Source organism: Rhamphochromis longiceps, linkage group LG2 (assembly GCF_057381845.1).
Source record: "Rhamphochromis longiceps isolate RC_006_pf linkage group LG2, R_longiceps_female_GT1.1, whole genome shotgun sequence".
Taxonomy (NCBI): domain Eukaryota; kingdom Metazoa; phylum Chordata; class Actinopteri; order Cichliformes; family Cichlidae; genus Rhamphochromis; species Rhamphochromis longiceps.
The window spans coordinates 41,323,828-41,347,344 of NC_140558.1; the positions used below are offsets into that span (position 1 = coordinate 41,323,828).

At 39.9% G+C, this 23,517-nt stretch overlaps 1 protein-coding gene and 1 pseudogene across 2 annotated transcripts in view; one reads left to right on the forward strand and one right to left on the reverse strand.

The window, feature by feature from the left end:
- The window catches only part of LOC146677979 (histone H1 pseudogene), a 148,832-nt pseudogene that overhangs the window by 96,710 nt on the left and 28,605 nt on the right, over positions 1 to 23,517 (reverse strand). The gene's annotated exons all lie outside the window — the stretch shown is intronic.
- Positions 16,859 to 18,372, forward strand: LOC146677982 (uncharacterized). Its single transcript, XM_085382960.1, has 5 exons — positions 16,859 to 17,051; positions 17,610 to 17,671; positions 17,748 to 17,810; positions 17,895 to 17,954; positions 18,037 to 18,372. Exons 1-5 carry the CDS (start codon positions 16,859 to 16,861, stop codon positions 18,262 to 18,264), a joined length of 606 nt encoding a protein of 201 aa, XP_085239086.1. The 3' UTR covers positions 18,265 to 18,372.

The window sequence follows — 23,517 nt, forward strand, 5'->3', positions numbered from 1 at the left end:
CAGGGCAATAACAAGGTGAAGCACAGAATAAGAATAAGACAACCCGGATTACATCTTAGATTTGTAACTTGTCCACTAGTTGTATACCTATTAATTGTACTTAATGTCTGTCTTGCAATCATTAGTATACATAAGCATAATAAATGAAAATGGTAAGTATAGTCTTAAAGATTATGGTCAGCTTTTTAACATTGCCATTGTGGCCATGTCAGCATGTTAGCAGTTAACACAGCTGAGTGTACATCGTGCTGCTTTTTGCTCGATCCTCTGATTGCCAAATTAATAAATAAGCCATTTCAACTATAGTGAGAATTAATTAAATCTACATCAGCTGTAAACCTCGTGCTTAACATACATCTGAAATTTGTTTTGTTAACAGAGTCAGCTGATTTTTATCTTCGTGAGTGTTCTTTAAGTCTTCCAGGATTTTTCTTATTCGAGTGCTTCCTCGTGAAAATTTAAAGTGACTTGATACTCATGAATCATTTTGACTTCAAGGAGTTTAACTGTAATTTTCATTTTCAAAATCCCTTGTGTGGCCGGGTATCATTCTATTCAATGTTCAGAGCACATTTACAAAGAGGGTGGGTAGGAAGGCCCTCCGGGATGTCAGAATATGTTGAGCCTTGTGGATTTCTAATGCGTGAAACATCTGTGGCGACGTATTCCTCATTGATCCTCCGTGACATTCCTGTCCTTAACCTTCTCTCTTTACTTTAACATCAAAGTTAGAAAGAGTGAATTTAAATAGCATATGAGATAGAGTTGGTGATTCTGGTAATTCCTTGGTAGAATTTCTTTGTTAATATTTCGATAGCTGATTTATCTGCTAATTGACCATTTTCCCACAACTTTGTGTCCACAGTGGGAGGCATCAGTGGATGATTTCACAGGCAACATTTTCTTGCCTAAGTACATCACCATTTACCAAGCCATTTCACACATTTACATAGTCTTCCTCCTACAGCAGTTCAGAGCTTCTTGGGGTTGACTGTATTTATCCAATGGCACAGTGGCACATGCAGACAAATAGCACATTTTTTTGTCTTGGAAAATTGATGTGTTCTGGATTCTTTTCTGCAAGTTTAATGTGACTCTTCCATCTGTTCATTGTCAGAATTGCAGCAGATGTGTGGATAAAAAGACAAATATAGAAAGACTTGGTAGCAAGAAGTTTGGGCTTTTATTCCTGATAAGCCAAGATAATTCATTTTGATATAATCTTATTGTGTATTTATGTTTGACTAAAAAGAATAATGAGAATCCAAATTTCTCTGGCCTCTGGCCACTGTCAATGATTGAACACCACTAATATTCATCCAGATTGTCTATTAATAACGCTGCTGCAGGGGCCATGTATTATTAGACCCGACTCTGCCTATAAACAAACAGAAACACCTCAGGGATTCATGAGATAACACCTTGATTCAATATCTGTAGCTGTGATAGATCATCATTCATGCAAGCCATCTGATGGACCACACTCTGTGTATGTGTGTGTGCAGGAGAGTGAGCGAATGTACGAGTGTGTGGCTGAGGGTGACAGAGAGAAATTGGGAGCATCAGCAGCATCAGCCTCAAATAAATGCAAACCTCACCTGCTCCTCAATCTGTAAAGACTGTAAGTAAAATGTGTGTGTACAAGATGCACAGGATGTAGCTTTGTGTGGGTTGTGGAGGTCTGAGGGAGAGTGCACGTACACACTCCCACGTCTGTCCTTCTTATACCTCGCTGACTTGTAAGCAGATCATCGAAGCAGCAGAGGACAGAAAGAACCCGCAGAGGATTAACAACAATAGAAATCTATAAAATATCTTGACATCATCTGATTATTCACGAGACAAAAAGAGACTGCTGAACAACAGCATGCACTCTGAAAACGGCAGCTATGTAACACAGTGCTCACCTTTGATGCTGATACTCGTTTACCAGAGTTACTTATAGAAAATATGTTAGCCGTTTTTACCGCAATCTGTTCTTCTCATTTGACCTTGAGTCTTTTATATTTAGCTTATAGAAATGAATGTCTTTATCCTCCTTTAGTCATTTATTTAATTTGTTCAGAAATGTTCTACATGCTCTACATTTACTTTATGTTCTGTTCCATTTGAAGCAGAAAGTCCAGAAAACCAAGTTATTAAAATTTTCAGCTGCCTTCAGGTTCACTTTAATCCACTCTACTATCCATCTAAACAGCAGTAAAAGTACAGAGTTCTTAATCTGGCCTACCACTGTAGTATAGATTACTGATTAGACTCAAGAACATGTTCCAGTAGTATTTTTAAGTGAAACCCACCCCCCAAAACACAGGCAATGCGTTGTACTCCAGGTATTGCTACCAATGTCTGCATGGCTCTACCTTGCTAAAAAGCAAAACATTGCCTCCTTTGGTAATTTTTCTGATTACTACTACTGGAACATGCTCTGATATTTAACTTCTGAATGTCATCGTATATTATGCGGTAAAAGGAACACTACACTCGTTTAAGTTCGATTAAGAATAGCATTTCTCTTATATTTGTGGATCCCTAAGAATATAATTTGTACCTTTCCACATAAACTGTTAGTGAGCTGGTGACAGGTAAAGTTTTATTCTCATGCATAATTCATAACTTGTTTTGGGGAGTCCTGTTATGCAATTAACCTTATATGGGAAGGCTGTAGCGTCCTGGGAGTTGTGCTGAGGTTGGTGTTTGTTTAAGTTTTGTGGATAACACATTTTCTCCGGGTGTTTGTTCTGGCAGGTCTGTAGGGCATCTTCTCTCTTGGGTTTCGAAATTGGACTGTTGGCTTTAGAGGTATGGAGCTAAAGTGAGTGATACAGAGACACTGAGTAAACTCAGAGCTTAGATTTGGGCAGAAAGTTAGGGTGAATAGTTTTGTGTGTGTTTTGTAAAATGTTTTCATTATTTAGGTTGATGCTGAACTTGTAGCCCCATCTTTTCCTTCAGTGTTAGATTTTTATTCAGAAGAAAATTTGCAGATACAGCTTTCTTGGTCATGCATTGTGTCAGATGCCCCCTTTCAACTGACACAATTTTAGTTGTAGAGGCTGTTCTGTTGTATTTCCATGGTATTGTTCATGGGCTGTAGTTTATTTATCTTTACCCTCCAGTTATATTTAATATTTTCCTTCTACCTTGTTCAGAAGACTAGGAATTCTTAAAGTATTATGTATGCACATCTCTCTTTCACAGAGCTTTTCTCCAGATGATAATAAATACTAAATATTGACTCTATTTATTATACTATGCTCACTTACTTACTTCCTGAGGCAGTGTGTCCATTCATGACCTGGTTCAAAGATAGGAACCCCAAGAGTCTCTACTCTGTGTTTCAATCATCCAAAAGCATCTCCGCCAGCTGTTGAATGAGAAGAGATGGCAGGATAATAGTGGGCTTCTTTCTAGTGTAATGTAGATCTTCTGTATGTTCTTGTGAGTTACGTATTATCCTCTTTCAAACGATGCAGCTGTAAGACTCAAATACAGCTAATATATTGTCATCAGTCTTCCTCCTGCATCCTCACCAGTTTGACATAAAAACTGACATCAAGGTTTGTTGATAAAACAGCACTGTGCACAATGTGTCTATGCAAACAACAGAAAAGGCTGCTGGCAACCAAGTTTGGCAAGCTCTAAGACACAGATGTTACGGCTGAGAGGGCCAGGCTGTGGGTGTGGACTCAAATGCAGACACAGAGGGAGGCAAAACGGGCGTGAACACAGTGCTTTATTTACAGTGCCTAGTTAACTTACAAAGCAGGAAACTATGAATGCTATGAACTCTGGAAGCTATGAGGTCAAACTATGAACATGAAACTGAGTGCTATGACTAGGTGCTAGATTTCATGGACGGATCCTGGGAATGGAAAAAGGGGCAGCGGCTTGATTGGAAGTATGCAGTCAGTGTTGCAGGTTAAAGTGTCATGCGAGGAGGGGTGTCCAAGGGGTTTCGGGTGAGGAGTGTCCAGAGAGGGTCCAGAATATACTTGGAGCAAGGGACTTGGCAGGGAGGCAGGCAGGTGGAGTCTAATGATGAAAAGGAAGCAACCAGATGACAGAACCAGCGTTCAGGTGGAGATGTGAGTAGTTTAGCTTGGGAAGCGTGACTGCCAGGTGGGTCCTAGGACAAAGAAAACACAGTGAGGAGAAATGCAATTGTTTAGGGCTCTCACAAGGGCTTGGTGGCCTAGCACTGACGTGAGTTAGCAGAAGATCTGGCAGAGGTCTGTTGTGAGTGCTTGTCTTATATGCTGGTGACTTGATTGGAACCAGGTGTAGAAGCTGATTGGAGTCTCTGCCTGAAGGTGGAGCCCAGCGGAGTGGAAAAACCCTGCACTCACCCGGGCCATGACAACAGATAAACACAGTTAAATATTATTTTGATGGGCCTGAGTGCGAATGTACTTAAGCCTACTTCCACAGACAATAGCCAACTGCAGATACAAGGTGGAGGTCATTTAAAGGATGACTGCAAAGGGTAGAATTTGTTTTTTGCTTTGGTAGACCAGTAGGAAAACTCTGCCTGTCATCCGTTTCAAAAACAACAAAAAAAGGTCTGAATGAGATTTTTCAAGTTCGTCTGAACACAAGAAGACTGCTGGCCTAGGAGATACAATAACTGCACAAATGTAGTCCCATATGTCTAAAAATAGATTTTAAAAAGATCACTAGAATTACTAGACACATACTTAACATTTAATGAACAAGCCTTTGATATTGGATTTGAATGGAATGAGTCTTTCAGGGAAAAAAAAAATTAAAGAGCCTTAGAGTCATCTAATGCAGTTGTTATGCACCAGTCCACATCAAGTAAAGAGGCCAACTCAGGACAAGGACATGTTGGATGCCTGTTTAATCCCTTGTCTGGAGTTTAACATAGTGTGTTATAATAAATTTAGAAATATATTTATTTATTTCCTGTATTTTCACTTCCTTGTTTTTCCCTTTCTGATTTTGAATAATGGTGAACCTTGCTGACCTTTCTAAATGTTTAGACACATAAATTCTACTTTTTCTGTGGTCTCCATGAAATATATTACCCCTGTTATTATATACCATGAAATATATTGACTGTTGCAAACCCACAATATCTTGTCCTTTTCTAGCTTCACTTACATGCAGAGCTGTAACTGGTCCAAGCACTCACAAACCTTTGGTTATCAAGTTGATCCAGGGTTTCCTAATCTAGCTGTAGGAGTACTTGGAAGATGTGCAGATGCAAACATGTTAAATACGTGAATGTATATAACGAATGAAGAGCAAACTTTAGTTTTGTTACAAAAAAAGAAAAAGAGAGGTTAAATATGCATTACATGAATTAATCCTGTAATTCTGGCCTAAGAATTTTTTTTTTTCGTTCTTTCAAGTTTTTAACATGTTGAGTGACAGTAAATCTATCTAACTGTGAATATAAATTCTCACTGAAAGAATCATGAAAAGATAAAGGCTTTAGATGATCCCCAAAAAGATCAGACAACCCGGACCTTCTTACTATGTGTGAACATCTTAAACATAGGTGTGCCACATAAGTTACCTGGTAAGAAGTGAAACTCTTTCAAAACACTGATAATCCAAGGTTTAACCTGAAGTCACCTTGCTAAGTCCCAAATCTTGCTTTGTAGTACAAGTTCTCTGTTCTCACTTGCTCCCTGACAAAAATCTTACCACTTACCCGTCTTAACATAAATGCGCGTCTGGTCCCTTGTCACTAGTATTTGAGAGGGATATTACCAGATTTATAGGAGCTTGTGGACTCTGTGCCTTTCTAGTTCACACAGACACATTTGGTAAACAATTCATCTTAAGTCAGAACCATCCTACGGAATTTACCATTCACTTGCAACACTTGGGTAACAGGTGCAATCGACCATGCTACACTGCTGTAATTACCATGGCACTCTGCAGTCTGCCGTTTCATTACAGGTCACTGCTGTATATGCGACATATCTAATGCTCAAATACCCGGCAAGAAATACCATGACATAAATAAGCGCTAACCCACACATTTTCACAGATACACAGATTAACGCACACAAGGGCTTTCTCTCTTCCCCTTTTCTCTCTCTGTCTTTTACACGCTTGAATTCAAGTAAAACATTACAGTAATTGTTTGTCGCTGGGAACATATTTTCCTCGAGTGGCTGAACTGAAGAGCTGAAGATTTACTGAGTGACAAAAATAAATCTGTACTTGTATTGGCAGATGTATTCACAAATATAATGACAAAGGAACTTGAGAAAAAGGTGCATTGACTCTTGTCATGTCTTCAATGCTTCTACTTCCATGACAAATATCTGCAACTTTGTTACCTACTTATGACCATTTATAGAGAATAAAATGTCAATGATGATTTGAGTGATTTCTTCATTTATTAAAATATGAATGACTACTACTGCATCTTTAGACATGTGAGCCAATGAAACAGCACATATTTGTTCCATTTAAAAGAGCTAAGATTAAGCTATTATTCTCAGTTGCTGTAGGCAGCTGGCATTTAAATTTGTCTGGCAAGACTACATGAATGAATCTTGTATTCGTTACAAAATGATAAAAACATAAAAACAAGTCAATGATACAAACAAGACTGGTGAACCATAGAATAGTGAATGTCAGTACTTAACTTAATCAAGTGCCTTTCCTTAAAGAGCACTGGTTATCAGCAGCATGATGTGTTTATTGTTGATTGCCTTTATGAACAGTGTGTTCAGCCTAAATGTAAGAGCAAGGATATTCTTCTGTAACTGAGGCCACATCGTCCCTGATTTCACCCTTTACGTGTTATTGTAGCAGAGGGGATTTATTGTCTCGCACTGTGTGGCCAAAGTATTTATGTTTCATTGCCATCTTGATGGGATTGACAATTTCTCTTTTTCGTTTACACGATTGGCTGTCCAAGGTATCCTCAGAGTCTTTCTGTATGGCCACGTCTCAAATGCCTGCAAATATAAAATAATAATAAGGAATATTTTGCAACTTATCTGATTAACTGACAACAGGTCAGTAAGGTGACTGTGTTTGGAAAGAGCATCTCAGGCAGAGTTTCTCTGAAGAAAAGATTGAAATCTGGAAAAAACTGCACATCAGGAAAGATACCAGTGCTGAAAGGTATACATGGGGTTTAGAGCAACATACGCTCGTATCCAGACAACCTCTTTTTCAAAGAAGGCTTTGCATATTTCAGCAAGACCATGCTAAATGCAGTACTGCATTTATTACAACAGCATCCCTGCACAGTAAAAACGTCTAGGACTGAACTGGCCTGCCTGCAATCCAGACCTCCAATTGAAAATGTTTGATGCATTAGTTTTCAATTTACTTTTATTGAAATGAACCAAATCAGAATCACAGTCACTCAAGGCTCTTTATGTTGTAAGGTACGGATCCTACAATCATGAACAGTCATGAAATAAGAAATATGACAGAGATGGCTGAGCAGCTAGAATCCTCTGTTAACAGGAGAGGGGATGCTACACAGTGGTAAACATGGCTCTGTCTAAACTTTGAAATGTTTTGCTGCCATTACATTTAAAATGATGATTTGATCATCCTGATTTAAGCATTTCATGCATTTATATGCAGTCGTTGTCTATTGCTTATTGTGCTGAGACTGATCAAGTTTTCTTACAAACAGGGTTTGATTGCCTTTAATTTCCCAGATTCTCAGATTGTTTATCTTCATATTTTCTTTGTGTACTACATGTTCAGTGAACATGTAGTAACACTTGTGCACTTTAATTGTTTTTACAGAGGGTAAGTAGGTTGCAGTCTGCTAGGACTTTGCCTTCCTTTCATTGCATGTTTCTATATCAGTTATGTTCACTCATTCTTGTCTTTCTTTCTCTGTTTCACTCTCATTTAGGGCCATTCACATTCAGTACAATAATCCATACAAACACTTATTTCTATTCATGAGTTTGTCTTTGTCTCTCTGTAGTTCCACCCATGAAAATGTCAACACTGAGAATGGTCTCCCATGGGGTGGTTTTATGCACCACACCTGTGAACAAAAGGTGCATGCACATTTACCAGACTCTGCTTTTGTTAGAGCTCCACACTGCCATCCATGGACATCTTATTACATTCACATTTCTGTCAAAACCTCTGGACATGTCCTTGTTCTGACTATTTAAAATCAGTCATTTTACTGAATGCTACATCAACAAAATATTTAATCCACTAAAAAAAAAACTGGCCTTTGACAACTTTATGGTCGTTATCTGTTTTCTGTATAGAAAAAGGCTTGCGACTGTTGTTTTTGTTCACATTGCAGGCAAAAATCTAAATAAAGAAAATCCCAAAACATCCTGAGACTAATATATTTCTAAATCATCCGACTCTTTAAGACAATTTCTCTTTGAACACAACTTATCATTTTATTTGATAAGAGGTTTTCTGTGAGGAGAGCCACACTTAGACTGAGATTTTGCTCTAATTTATCCGTCAGGTTTTGCCTATATTCAGTGAAAAATATCATGTGTTAGTCTACGTTCCAAGATTTGGCAAATGCTGTAAACCCCTTTACCTGAGAATAATGTATAATTCCCTGACAGGCAGATTAAGCCAAAAGCATTTCTTTTCCCCAAAATCATAACAAACAAGCACACTGTCCCAGACCCGCCACTACCTCTGAGACACTCCTGGGTTTGATGTACTGCTGACTGCCCATTTTGTACCATGTTCTGTTAACTGGTCAGGGGAATCCCCTTTTAGCAGGGGAAATGAAAATCCTGGCCAAATGTGTTGCTTTGACCACTGTGGGCACACCAAAGGTAGTTTTTGACATATTTTTTGATAGCATGCCTGTCTCCATCAAAAACACAGGGTAGTTCTCCTGGGTAGTTCAGTTTCACCAGCGGGACTGCTTCACAACTCAGTGCCTCCAGAGGAGGAGGAGGAGGGGGGGGGGAGTAAAGCAAAGCGTGATTTTTCTCAGCTATTTTACTTTTAGTCTATTATCTCAGCATCTCCTGAGAAGGTCATTTCTTCTACTACTGCATTAGTTACAAGTTAGTTACAAAAAAACCTCCAAAACAAAACAAAACCCCAGCAATAATAAAAATATAGATATATACCACCATCACACACACACACACACACACACACACACACACACTATTTTTAAAATCATTATTTGGCAAATTTTTTGTTTGGTAAAATTGAAAAACTTCTATTTGAACATGTAAAAACAGGGAATCTAAGTAGATAAACACTTCTAGTACATGTTTACATGATTAAATTTCTGATCAAAATCCCATTACGTTTGCAATAAACTGTAAATCACAATCCACACAACGTTAACGCCGCAGGCTAATGATGGAAAAGTCTCCAGCATCACTAAGGTGCCAAATCTTGCTAGCCGACTGACCAAGTTGCACACAAGTGTGGCTGTGCAGTGGGAATTTACCTTCACAGCTGAAACGTTTGCTGGATAAGATGCATTGTTTATCTACAGCTTATGTATTTGGACATGATTTTGAGAGATATTTGCAAACAGTGGAGTTAAGATAACAAACACTGGAAATATCGGAAAGTCCAGGCTTCTGATTGCATGATTGCTTGCCTGTTTTTGTGTGCAGCTCGATTTTTCAGCTTGTTTCTTTGGCCAGCTTTTTGCGTAGTGTGTTGATGTAGCTTCTTGTGTTTTTTACGTTTTGACTCGTTTTTGTAAAAGACATAACACCACACACTATATAATTAACACACATGCAGGAAACGTGTGATATTATTTGAGGCGCAGTTAAAGGCGGCAATAAATAAAATACATGCAAACAGAATTACAAAACTCATCCAAGTTTTATTACTGGTTAAATCTGCCTGTTATTTTCTTGATTAGCTAACACTAAAAAGCTTTAGCTGTCTTTACTGTATATGCAGTAGAGCCTTTGCAGTTTATCTTTTTAAAATTTGACACACATCTTTGGGATGTGTGTCAAATTTGCTTGTTCCCTTTGTGCTTTCATAGGCTCTCTCAAGGCACCTCAGATTCCTCCCAGAGTCCAGACACACGCTTAGTTTAATTGGCTAAACCGGCTCTATGTGTGAATGTGAGCACCGAAGGTTGTCTGTCTCTCTGTGTTAGCCATTGGAAAGACTGGTGACAGCAGGGTGTACCCTCTCTTTCATACTATGACAGCTGGGATAGTCTCCAGCACCCCTGTGACTATGAAAATGGATGGATGAATATATAATAGTAGAAGTAAGACTAAAATGCTGAATCACCTGTGGATGCCTTCAGATCAGGTAATGATTTTATACATATAAAGAGCACAGTTCTGTTTTAATTCTGGCTTTATTAGGATATGTCATTGCACTAATTAATGAGCAAGCAGCAGTGCCTCCTCTGCAGTGACTACCTGAAACTGCACAGCGACAAAGCAGTAGATTAAAAGTTCTGCAGAGTAGCTGTTCATTGTGTTCTTCCTTTTCTCATTGATCAATGAAAGTGAATTGCTTTAGGAATAAATGCATGATTAATACCGATACACAGTTCATACGCACTTACATTGTTCCAAGGTTACACTGTACTCCTTCAATATAATGAGAAAACCTTGCAATATGTTTACACCCATAAAATAAAATGCAGGCACCTTGAAGGGAAATGGCAATGTCAATACACCATGATCTATCCCGGTGCTGATGTTGTCTTATCCCTGAGGATATCAATACTATAAAGGATTCAGTAGACTGAGCTCTACATCCGGCTCGTTGCTTTTTTCTCGTGAATGATGGAGAGACTCAATTCAGATGTAATGCCGAGTTCACCATCGTCAGCTTTAGTCTAACAAGACAGGCTCAAAGTACCATGACGGGCTCTCCAGGGAAGGAAGTCAGCAAAAACCATACAAGTTTCTTCTTGGCATAATATAAATTCCAATGTGTTTGTCATTTTAAATTAATGCTTGGCCAACTATTGTCACTGTATTGGCTGCTAGCAGTGAGTAGACTGAAGACTGATAACAAAGCAACTGAGGATCCTTTTTCCCCTGTTGCCACTGCATAAAAAAACAAATTTTAAAAAATGGATTAGGTGTAAACAGAAATGTGTCATTGTTCACATAATTAAGTCAACTTATAATCTTTGATCTGGTTTCCCAAAAGTCAGCCTAATCTCACTAAATTAATCAAATAAGTGTATGTATTTTATATAAAGTAACCATCTGTCAAATTCTAAGGCTTTAAATATGTCAAAAATGTTTAATAAGGGTAAAAATATTTACTTTTATGCCATTTTAAATATGTCAGTTCTTACTCAGAGAAACGTTTCCTTCTTAGATCAAAACTTTTTTCCTTTTGCTGCAAGAAACATCCGTTTTTGACAGTCACTCAAAAGTTAAAGAACAAAACAGAATCTTTCAACACTTTATGCTGTAAAGTAATCTATATTCACATTGTAGAGAATACCTCCGTCTCTAAAGGGATCATATCTTGGTGCAACAGAGAAAAATAATCAACGTGTGTGTCAAGTATAGAAAGTATAATTTAGTAATAAATTACTGGTTTCTCTAAACTAATAGGGTATATGAATTACTGGTCTGTATGTCAGTGGATTGTCTGGAACTTAGAACTGAAACTGCAGTGAAACATGACGGTTGTTGCTCCACTCCTTGCATTGATAACTAAGAATACATTATACATAACTACCATTAAACTTTAAACACTCACAAAATCTCCCGTGGTCAAGTTATTTGATCCTGTGCACCTGTTAAAACTTTTTTTCTTCATTTAACAACTATGCTGTAACAATGAAACAATTAAAAAACCCACAAAATCTTGTCTCTGTATAATTTATTTTATTAAGGAAAGGTGCAGATATATTCTGAAAATATTCTTTTGGGAAGTCTTTTTTCTGTGCATATAGTTTAACTTGCACTGTGTACCTGAAATTCTGCATAACTTATATTTTCTTCACTTGCCACCAAATGCCATCCATTCATCCATCTTCTTAAATAGATATCCAGCAGGAATAAGGCTATTCCAGCTGCCACAGGGCAGAGAGCCAGCTGAAGAGTTCACCAGTCTAATCAAGGTGAGTGTAATAGTTCTTACTTTACATATATTAATAGTTTCATTAAGTTTTATCTTTCGATCTGAAGCAGCATAATTTTTTCTGGAGCTGCAGGATATTTGTCGGTTCTACAGCAAGGCGACAGATGAGTTAGCAACACTCTTAAAATCTGAGAAAGATAAGTTTATTGATTCCTGACAATCCTGAGAGCAGAAAATCATTAGGGTTGGAATAGTAGATGATTATCAGAACGTTCAGTCAAGCAGAGATAGCATCACATATAGATATAGGAATTGCTTGACTTGATTTGCTTTCACAAGAAGCAAATGAGAACACGTGTGTAAATGGAGTCATAGTTATCTCCCCTGAAATAGATCAGACTAGTGTAAATGTGCTTTTAAAGTCATGCTGCATTCGTTTATGTATGAGTCACTTGTCTGTTGTCTGCACTAAACTGCTTCACCATTGCTCTTTTATTTGAAACTTTGATTTTTTCTTTTTTGCATTGGTAGTTACTGTCAGACAAATGCCACATTTATTATAATAACGATAATGTCTGTTTTTTTAAGTGTAGCAGTGGGGTTAGGTCTGATGTGGAAGTGATGATAATCATAACTATTATGACTAATGCCTAACTTTAGCCCAACTCAAATTTTCAGGCTAAAACCTAGTCTCACTGCTTGAACAGCCCTTAAATGAAGCTTGAGTTCAATAAGTAAGATCGGTTCTTTGCATGACTACCGTTTTCCCACACCGTTAATCTCAATACTGACAGCAGTACTCTAATCCAATCATCTTCTCGCCCACCTTCTTTGAGCCAATCGGCCTCTGCTTTGCATGGTTTAAATCTGTGCTCTCCGTCATTCTCCCTTCCAGCTCAGCAAAGGACCAAACCCATCTGTTCTCTGATTGGACTGTTAAATTTGTGATTGACATGACATTGACCAATCAGCTGAAAGGAAGAAAAATCAGGTCAAAGTTTGTACTTGTAAGTTGAAATCAACAAGCAGCCAGGAAACCTGAGCACCAAGTCTTACAGGTAGTTTTTTGCTTTGTATCTGTAACCAGACGCTAACAAAAAACAATTGTAATATTTTTTACAAACACAAATCAGGTTTCTTTTTACACACACACACACACACACACACACACACACACACACACAAAACTTTCAGATATTTTGGTTTACAAGGTTAAAAAACTCAGTACACAAATACACATGTGATTTACAAGTTCAAAATATTTATGACCACAATTTGAGCCCATACACCTCGTCCCCATCTCAACCGCAGACACCTCAGCCAGAGCTCTTTTCAAGCCTCAGTCTGCATCTCCACCACCAGCATCTAGATTCCAGAGGGTCCTGTCCTAAATCCCATTGCTGCTGGGATTCTGTTCTGCCATGATGGGTCATTGGACTCTAATCACCAAGTACATTCATTTCTCAATCTCAAAAAAATCATGTTCAATTCTTCCAAGTCATCTCTTCTTATTGAAGTGTTTAGACCTGCAGCGTTTAGTCCGTTAAGATCAAACTCTAGTTTTCTTCACCTGTTAGTGTGGTTGGTTTATGCAGATATGAATACAGTAATCACACTTGGGTGGTTCCAGGTGGTTCCAGTCTTTACTTTTCTTGCTCCAGGCCCAAACACATCTGGCCACTGAGTGGACTGAATGTTCTCACGTGGTTTGTAATGACGCATTTTGGTTCCAGTGGAGTTCACTTGAAATTCATTTTTGTGTGAAAAGAAACCAAATTATGGAAAGCTATAAGTAAATGATCTATAGGTGAATGCACACACACACACACACACACACACACACTGTGGTTTACAAAGAACACGGCTGCAGATCAACTGTGTTACAGCTTGTAACTGAAACATATTTTTTCCTGATGAATGACAATGAGGGCCTGTTCTTTCTGAATATTCATGCACAGTAGCAAAAGAACAGCGTTCATTCTTTTCCGTCCCCTGCAGAACTATGAAAATGCTAATAACTTTCCTGAAATAAATAGATCTGTGACATTAACAAGCATTCAAAACCACTACCGGGAGCTGTCCACGATAGAGAGCCGATACATTAATCACACTTTACACTTTAACCCACGAATATTGATTTGCTGTTAGGTGGGGCACCATGCTTCACATTGTTGTTCAACTCCCCAGTGTATGGCAGTCGCTTTTGTATCAAAGGTTGAAGCTCATAGGAGTGAGTGTCTGCTTAGATCCCATTGTTTGTTAGAGCTGCTGCCTAAAAGCCTCGTGTTCACTGTAAAAATGTGTAAATCAGCCTCGAATTATTGTTGGTGCCTCAGCCACACTAGGTGTTGTTTACATCACTGTATCCGTAATGAGACAAACTGCCTCACCATCTGTACACCAGACACACCACAGCAGAAGTATCTCTTTTAAATGCCTAAATGAAACAAATGAAAATAAAATAAATCTCTTTATTTCTGTTTCTCTTCTTTTCCAGTTGGAATCAGCATCTCTGTTACCAGCATGTTCAGCTGATCCGAATCGGAAAAAAGAAAAACAGGAAAAATCTATTTCAGGTTCTACTGGTAGACATGGTTATCGAAGGTAACAGTGATTTACTTTAACTGTTAGCATCACACTTCTGTTATTAGTACACAGTGGAGCTGAGTTCCTAGTTGTGGCTGTCCTTGCTCGCTGTGAGTATGGCAAGCTCTGAGGAACATTCTTGTGTGGGATTTTTTTTAAATGCCTTTAGAAGATGAGCCTGACAATGCGTGATGTTTAGGTCACTAGGATATAGTTCTAGGCAGCACGGTGGCACGGTGGTTAGCACTGTTGCCGCACAGCAAGAAGGTCCTGAGTTCAATTCCACCATCAGGTCTTTCTGTGTGGAGTTTGCATGTTCTCCCCGTGTTTGCGTGGGTTCCCTCCGGGTACTCCGGCTTCCTCCCACCGTCCAAAGACATGCAGCTTGTGGGGATAGGTTAATTGGATAATCAAAATTGTCACTAGGTGTGAATGAGAGTGTGAATGGTTGTCTGTCCCTGTGTGTTGGCCCTGCGACAGACTGGCGACCTGTCCAGGGTGTACCCCGCCTCTCGCCCTATGACAGCTGGGATAGGCTCCAGCGCCCCCCGTGACCCTGAAAAGGATAAGCGGAAGCCAATGGATGGATATTGTTCTAACTAGAAAAAAAATGCAGACCCGTATGACCTGTTTTACACCTGCATAAACGAGAGAAGGAACAAAACGGTCTAGGAAGGACCTTGATCCTTGCAATGTAAGAGGACAGACCAAATCATTTGTGTGTGTTTACAAAGCAATAATCATAATATGGTAAATATTCAATGAGACACGGTGATGTCCAAACCACAAATTAATATTTTGACACAATTTGATTTTGTCTTTGGATATTGTGTTGAAAACCAAGCAAAACAAACAAAACAAAGATTTTGGATTACAGAACATTTTGGAGAAGTAATGGGAAGTCCCTCATGTATCATTATGATATAGAACATAAATAGCTCATACATTTTTAAACAAAGTAAAAATTGTTGGCGTAAGCTTTATTATGTAAGATAAGACTTTATTGATCCCACAACAGGGAAATTTTTGCATTAAATATTATTTGTCACAGAATATCTTTGGATGCCAAACTAATTATTCTTCTTAAAATACAAACAAGGCCTTTGAAAATCTGACAAAACAGTATGAAAGGGAAATGTGGCAATAGCTTGGGCTGTCAAACTGCAGTCATTTGGTGTTTGTGATCGACTAAAACACTGCGGGTCATTTTATTTCTCACTTCTAGCTCAAATGTGAGTTTGAGGTGATATGTTACCCTTTTCCTCAGGTGCAGTCTTGACAAATGTGGAATACATGTGTGCGCATTTTGTCATTTATTTGACTCAGTCCAGGTGTGTGCTTATATTTAAAGATTACGTGTCTGCATTTAGGCTATTGCTGACCTTGAGCTTAATCCCCAAGGACGCTAAACAGATGGCCGTGTGCAGGACTTTATGCAATGGTTTGCACCAGCGTGCTCGAGTGGATGGCAGCAGAGTCTGCATAAAGTGTAGATATTTACCAGGTGCCAGCTTTTTGTTTTGCTGAAGACAAACATGTTAAATGAGCAGGGCCCTATTTCAGGAAGCCAGTTTAGAAAACTCAGAGTGAAAAACGACACTCAGGGTTGAGTAACCCCGAACTGTCCAACTCGGAATATTCGGTTTCAGAAAGGCTGATAACAATTAGTTCAATCAACGCGGAGTTGCTTTAACCCCAAGTTAAGCGCGCGCACGAGGATACATAAAGCCCCGATCAGTGGAGCACAGATTAAGCGAGTCACCATGGAGACGGAGGGAAAGAAGGCGCGGTCGACGTATTTCACAGCGCTCGAGGCGGAAATTCTGATGGCAGCATATGCCGATAACATGCACATCATGCAGAAAAAAAGTAACACAGCTTCAGCTGCAAAGGAAAGGGAGCATGCATGGCAAAACATAGCCGACAGAGTCAATGCGTGAGTGTTAATTTAAACATTGATCTAGGGATTTCCACCCATATAACACGTTATTTTATCATATGTCATTCTATTTATTATGTTATACATTTTATTTTGTGATGTGATGTGAGCGCAGGTGCAACCCAACAGGCCCCAAACGTTCCTGGCAGCAAGTAAAAATGAAATATAAAAATATAGTCCAAACAGGTAAGGTGTAATTGTATTATGAGCCATAGTGCTTGGTCTGTTTGTCCTATATAAATCAATTGCAGTTAGAGGCTACAGTAATATACCACCTGTAAGCACATATTGAAATTATCTGAGCACATTACAAGTACATATTTGCTTACTCTGTATGCCCAAATGTGTGCCGTCACAGCCAACAGAAAAAAAGCGGAGGCCCGAAAAACAGGTGGGGGTCCTCCACCACCACCACTCACAGAGGCTGAGCAGTTGGCCCTCAGCCAAAACAGTGGGCGCCCTGTGGCTGAAGGCATCTCTGCGGGGACATCCTCTGAGTCAATAACCCCGCAAGACACAAGTGCCTACATAAGGGGTAAATCCAAAACAATACATGGCGTGCATACATCCATTCTGCACAGTCACCTTGACCAAAATGAACTATGTCGTAGTGAAGTTACTGTCCTACTGTCAGAGAATGACAGTCATCAAACAGTTAGGTGAATAAACAACACTGAGACACTTGGAAACTGTTAACGTGCTGCACGGGTGAGGGCCCAGGGAGAGACTCACACACACACCGAGCTGCAGTGGTACGTCTTTATTATGAGCATAGCAGTGTCCTTTAATTTTGCATACATGTGTGTGTGTGTGTTAACCTCTCACAGGGTGAGCTCCCTGTTCCCAGAGACAGAGCGAGTAGTACATTCCGTACCTTTCCCAATAAGTGTAACATATGAACATATACCTCAATGCAACATAAAGCTCATAAAAGCGTTTCCACCCTGACACCTACTGATTTTGCCTTCCCTCAGTGTCGGTTGTCTCTGAGAGCATACTGACAATGAGGTGTATGGTGATTGGTATGTCTGGTAATTGCCATTTGCGCCCACATAAGTCATGAGTCACTTGTATGAACCCCATATTCTTCCAGTTGACGGTGATGGTGTACTGCATCTGGTGCAGCCCCCTGTTGAGCCAGACCGACATGCAGTTGTGAGTACTCGTAATACTCCACAGACTACATGTGTCAACAGTAGAACAGCAATGTTGTTAAATGTCTCCACCACAGGCACATGATGACGAAACGGTGACAGCTGCTACAGAGGAGGCCGCAACAGAGCCACACTATGAGGTATACAGTGTACAGTGGAAAATATAACAACTGACGACAATGTGGTACTATGATGACACCATGGACTTACTATGTCCCCGGCAGAGTGATGCTGGAAATGAAGAGGAAGAGGGTCCAGCCACTCCTACAACGAACCTTTCCACAGTGGGTTGTTCAGCACTGATTTACAACCAACCTAAGTAGGCATGTACTATGGATGCCAATGCTATGTCCCTTGTTGCAATAGCTCCCTGTGAAGCAGCTGTATAAGACATATCTGGCCAGGAAGATAAGAAAGTGCGACATGGAAATGGTGCACCTCCAGCTGCAGATCCAAAAGTCGAAGCTGGAGATTGTACTGCTGGAACAACAGTTAAGGGTGGGTGGAGTGATCAGAGATGGACGAATCATGTCAGTGTTTGTACAACATACTAATATACGCATTTATTCTTTGTGTACAGGACATACAGGGTGACCAATAAAGGCAGTTGACCACAGTATCTGTGTATTTGTCTTGTAACATGTTGGGTTGACGGGTCACAGGAAATGGTTGTGGCATATGGTGTCTCTGACTGCTCTTCCATCCTGTACGTTCGTGGGTGGGTCAGGATGTTCATCGTGTGGATCACTGCTGTTGTCTGGTTCAGCTGGACACTGTTCACCTCTAATCGTGGCAATGTTGTGTAGGATCACACGCCACAATGATGTCACATGCCCTTTCTGGGGTGACCCTGAGTCCACGAAGGCACTGGAACCGGGCCTTGAGCATTCCGATGGTCATTTCAACTCTGGCCCGTGTCCTGCAATGGGCCAGATTATAACGCTGCTGTGGGCCCGGTTCAGGGTCAGGGTAAGGGGTGAGCAAATAGGGTAGACATGGGTACCCCCTATCACCAAGCAGGTGGCCAGTGAACTCTCCTAGGACAGAAGAATACATGTCAGTGCAAACGTCCCTGTGGCAATTGGTCTCTGTATATTTCACAGTTACTTCGACCCACCATGTCCAAATTTGGTGCTCAGTGTACATTCCCGGAAGATTCGTGAGTCATGGACAGAGCCTGGCCACTTGGCTTCCACATTTGTGATGATGTTGGCAGCATCACATATGATCTGCCCAGTGCAGAGAACACATATTAGCATCCATTACCATGATGCCATCACTTGTTGGTGTGAAATGCTACAGGGAACTATGTACCTGTACATTGATGCTGTGGACGGACTTCCTGTTCACATAGTCTCCTTCATTTGCTGAGGGTGCAATGATTGGGATGTGGGTGCCATCTATACAGCCAATCACGCCTGGGAACCCTGGAAATTTATGTACCATTTGAGTGGTAGTTCACGTATCACCACATCATGCATTGAGTTTTGTTCATCCTGATACCTGCAATTTTGTGGAATCCCTCTTTGATAAATCTTGTGGGTCTGTGACCGGGGAACACCACAGACGGGTACAGGAGACGTTTCAGTGCAACTGTAACAACCTGACTGCCCGACAGACGGTAGCCTTGGAAACGTGCTCAGCGTCACCGATATTGTACAGAAAGCTCCCGTTTGCAAAGAAACGGAGTGCGGTACAAAGAATATGTAATGGACTGAGCGCATGTCCGCGATGTGTCACATGCGCAGCATATGGCCTGAGGATGTTATCCAAATAACTTATTGATTGTGCTGAGAAACTGTAACGTTCGCACAGGAAATCATCAGGTAATGATAAGATGTCCATACGCGCTCTAATCACTCTCTCCCGGCGGAGAGCTCTGCGGAGAATTTGGGCTTCAAGATCTACTGGCTCTTCAAGGAAGGGACACGCCATGTCTGACACTTCCTGCTGTCAGGTTTCCGACAAAGAGGCGGGGTCAGTCAGGGTTAGTTGTAGTAAACCTGCTAGGGGGCAGGTTAGCTTCACGGCGTGTGTCGTCATAGTGACTCACTCAGGCTTCAGCTGAACTCGCTTTGTGAAACCGAAAACCCAGAGTTTTCGTTAACTCAGGGTATACTTACTCAGTTTTTCCACTAAACCGGCTTCCTGAAACAGGGCCCAGCTAGTGAAGGTCAGGGGAAAAGAGGAGATGACGCTCTCCTAGGATGACATAGGTGTAGCATGGTTGTGCAATCAGCAGCTCAGTGGGTTCCGTTACATTTTATTTTATCAGTCAATTCTCTGCATTTCATGACAGTTTTAGCATAAAGATGTCTGTAGTTTGGGAAACAGTAATAATAAATAAGTATAAAGCCTCCAAGGATCATTTCAATTTGACCAATAAACAGCTGAAGTACTGAAATAGGAGTACTTAAAGTACTATTTATAAGCTTGGGTACCCTTAATAACACAGTGACTTTCAAGACAATTTCAAGATGTAATCATAACGTTCTATTCCTCTGTCCATGAAAAAAAAACCATTAAATAATAGCATTCCTGCTATTTTGCTTTTTTTTTTTAAGCTTATTGTTAGGTGTGGCTGTGTGCAGACAGGAATAGGACCCAAGGTGCAGACTCCGGAGACAGTCGTGAACTCAAAAAGGCTTTAATTTGGTACTCAAAATATAACATAACTGAAAAAACTCAAAACAAACTTAAACTGGAGGAATGACAGAACACACAGCTAGGAAAACAGTAGATCGCGACACAGACACAGAGAAACACAGGGCTTAAATACACAGAAGGAGCAATCAGGGAATGGGTAACAGGAGGGAAACACAGCTGGGGCAAATCAGGCCTAACGAGACAAGGGGAAGCAAAACCAGACACATTAACATCAGACATGGACTTTCAAAGTAAAACAGGAAACATAACACAGACTCACAGGCAGGCACCACAGAAGGAACAGAGACGTGGGACCAGGGCAGACACAAACACTGACTGAACACGGGGATATAGGAAGTAAGGATACACAGAGACGTGAACTAGACAAGGGGATACAGGTGATAGGGGAGACAGAGCAACTAAAGAAGACAGAGACATAAACCATAAGACAGAACTCAAAGAAACCAAAGACTAAAAAGTATAAATAATATAATAAACTCAAATACCCTGGGTCAACGACCCAGGCATCCTAACACTTATCCACCATTAAATTGTTTGTCGGGTTAAGAATGTCAGTAGTTTGTTATGTTGCAATAGCCTAAGGCCTTTGAGTAACAATTTTTTTACCAGGTTTTTGACAGTATTCACCTTTTACTAGTCCCAATAACCAGATTTGACTCCCTGCAACTTTCTAGGTCTCCTTCCCCAAAGTTCTATTGAAGTTAAGGGATTGCTTGTTTGGCACACTGAAGGAGAATTAACAAGTTCATTGGTAAGAAAGGAACTTCCAAGAGGAGATTGTTAAACTTTTCACTAATTTATTTTACTTATTGTGGTGGAGTTGCCATACACTTTCGCTGTAAATTCATTTACACTCTAAAGATTTTTTCTGTTGAATTTAAAATAACAAAACTGTTTCTGCTGCTAAATGAATTTTTCGTGGAAACTCTCCCAACACATTTAAACTGACTTGGCTGAAATTTCAAGGTTTACAGTTTAAATTAAAAGTATTGTTTGACTCACAACATAATTCAGATTTCATTGTTGCCCCACAGAACTGGTCCACAACGTCGCCTAACGCAGAAGGCGTAAACAAAAAAGGTCAATCAAGTTGGCTGTAAAAAACACACAAAAAACCCCAAACAAACAAAAAACCCCGGGTTACAGCTGCTTGTAACAGAGGATATCCTCCAAGGCAAAAAAAACCAAACTACTCACATAAACTGACACTGAACAAGGGACTGCATCTGAAAAGAATTTGCAATCTGATATAAGAAAGAGGGAACACAATAAGGGATAAACAAGCTGTGCAGAACAGGAAGTAGAGCTAATCTTTTAATCTAATTTTCTAAAGGAACGCTCTGCCCTTTAGGCATCATATTGCGAAGAGCTTTGTTATTATTACTGAAGTGAATCCCTGCACTGATGTGTGACCAAAGAACAGAAAATTAAACAGGGAATAATGCCAGTGTTGCTGAAGCTTATTCTAATAAAAATATGTACTACTGGGCTATGCTTGTCAAATTTGACAAATTATGTATGTAGAGTAAGATATAAGTAAGGAAGGTGAGGAAGACATCCCTGATAGGAAGCTAAGTTTGGGTTTTCTGTCAGAGACAAGAGATGAATGGGAGAAAGGTTTCCTACCAGCATGGTGTATTTTCGTGTATACTTGTACATGTGCTTGTTGCCGTTGGTGACACAGCGCAGATGCAGAGGAAATTGCTTTAGCAGAGAGTTAATAAAACCAATCAAAACCATCTTTAGTCCTTTCCTGCCTCAATGAATACTACTGGGAGAAAACATATAACCTCTGTCACATAAGCTGGGGTCTTCATACCACTTTTCAAATTTCCAAGAGTGAGTAATTTAATCATGTTTCCATACATAGCTTGAGAAAGAAAAAAAACATTACTTTCAAATTATTATTCGACATTCATAGAAGCCATGAGAGTGTCTATGCAGAGTGGACAGGGAAAATTAACAGTATATTGTTACCATTTAAAATGTGACGCTCACGGTGTAAATAACTAATATCATTTCATTGCACACAACAGGTTGTACAAGCACTGCCCAGCCAAATAAATAAAAGTCCAATATTTTGTTGAACCGACAGTTTTCTGTATTAAAACGTTGCAGTTGTCCAGAACATTTAATCCAGTTAGCAATACATAGTTCCTGAAGCAGACTGATTTGTGTGGTAGACCAGGTGCTACAGGTATATGGCAGGACACTGTGATTACATTTATTAGAGGAAATAACAGGGAACAGGGGAGGCTTTGTGGTCACAAAACAGTTGAATTGATTCAGGCAGCAGCTGGAAGGCTTAGACTGCAGCTGGTGAAATAATTTTAACTTCAAGTATACTTTTGGACAGAAGTTTTTTGAATGTTCAGGCCGGTTTCATAACAACCATGATATGCAATGATCAGGTTGTTTGCTCTCCAGGCTGGGCCGGTGTGGTTCTTCTACAGAGACAATGTCATTTATATACACTCAGCCACAGGGAATGGGAGAAAAAAGGTAATTTAAGTGACTTTAAACAGGGCAACGCTGTTGTTACAAGATGGACTGGTCTGTATATTTCTGAACCGGGGTTTTCTTGGAACCATCTCTACAGTTCACTCAAAATTGGCCTAAAAAGAGAAAATATCCAGCAGTTCTCCATATTGCTGATATCAGAGGTCAAAGGAGAATGGGCAGACTGCTTCAAGCTAATAGCAAGGCAACAATAACTCAATTAACCTTGTGTGAAAGCCCAAGCATGCAGAAGAGCATCTCTGGAAGTGCAATGTGTCACTTTCTTGAACATTATACTTAAATGGCCTGCAGAGCCACTGGATCTAAAATAGAGCACCTTTGGGGTTGGGCAGTTCATATCATGGATGTGCAACAAATACATCTGCAGCAACTGTGTAATACTGTCACGTCAAAATGAACCAAAATCAAATGTTTCCAGAACCTTGTTAAAACCAGTGTCACAGAAAATTAAGGCTGTCCTAAAGGCAAAAGGGGTTCAACCAAGTACTAGCAAGATGTACCTAATAAATTGGCTGTAATTGTATGTGGAAAATGTATCTTGTCCAGCATGTGTCTTAAAAGAGGAGCAGATGTTATTATTAATATCTAACCAATGAAGGTAAATTCCTCCACTTTAACACTGCCCGTTTCTCAACCATAAAAATTGATAACTCCTACCCA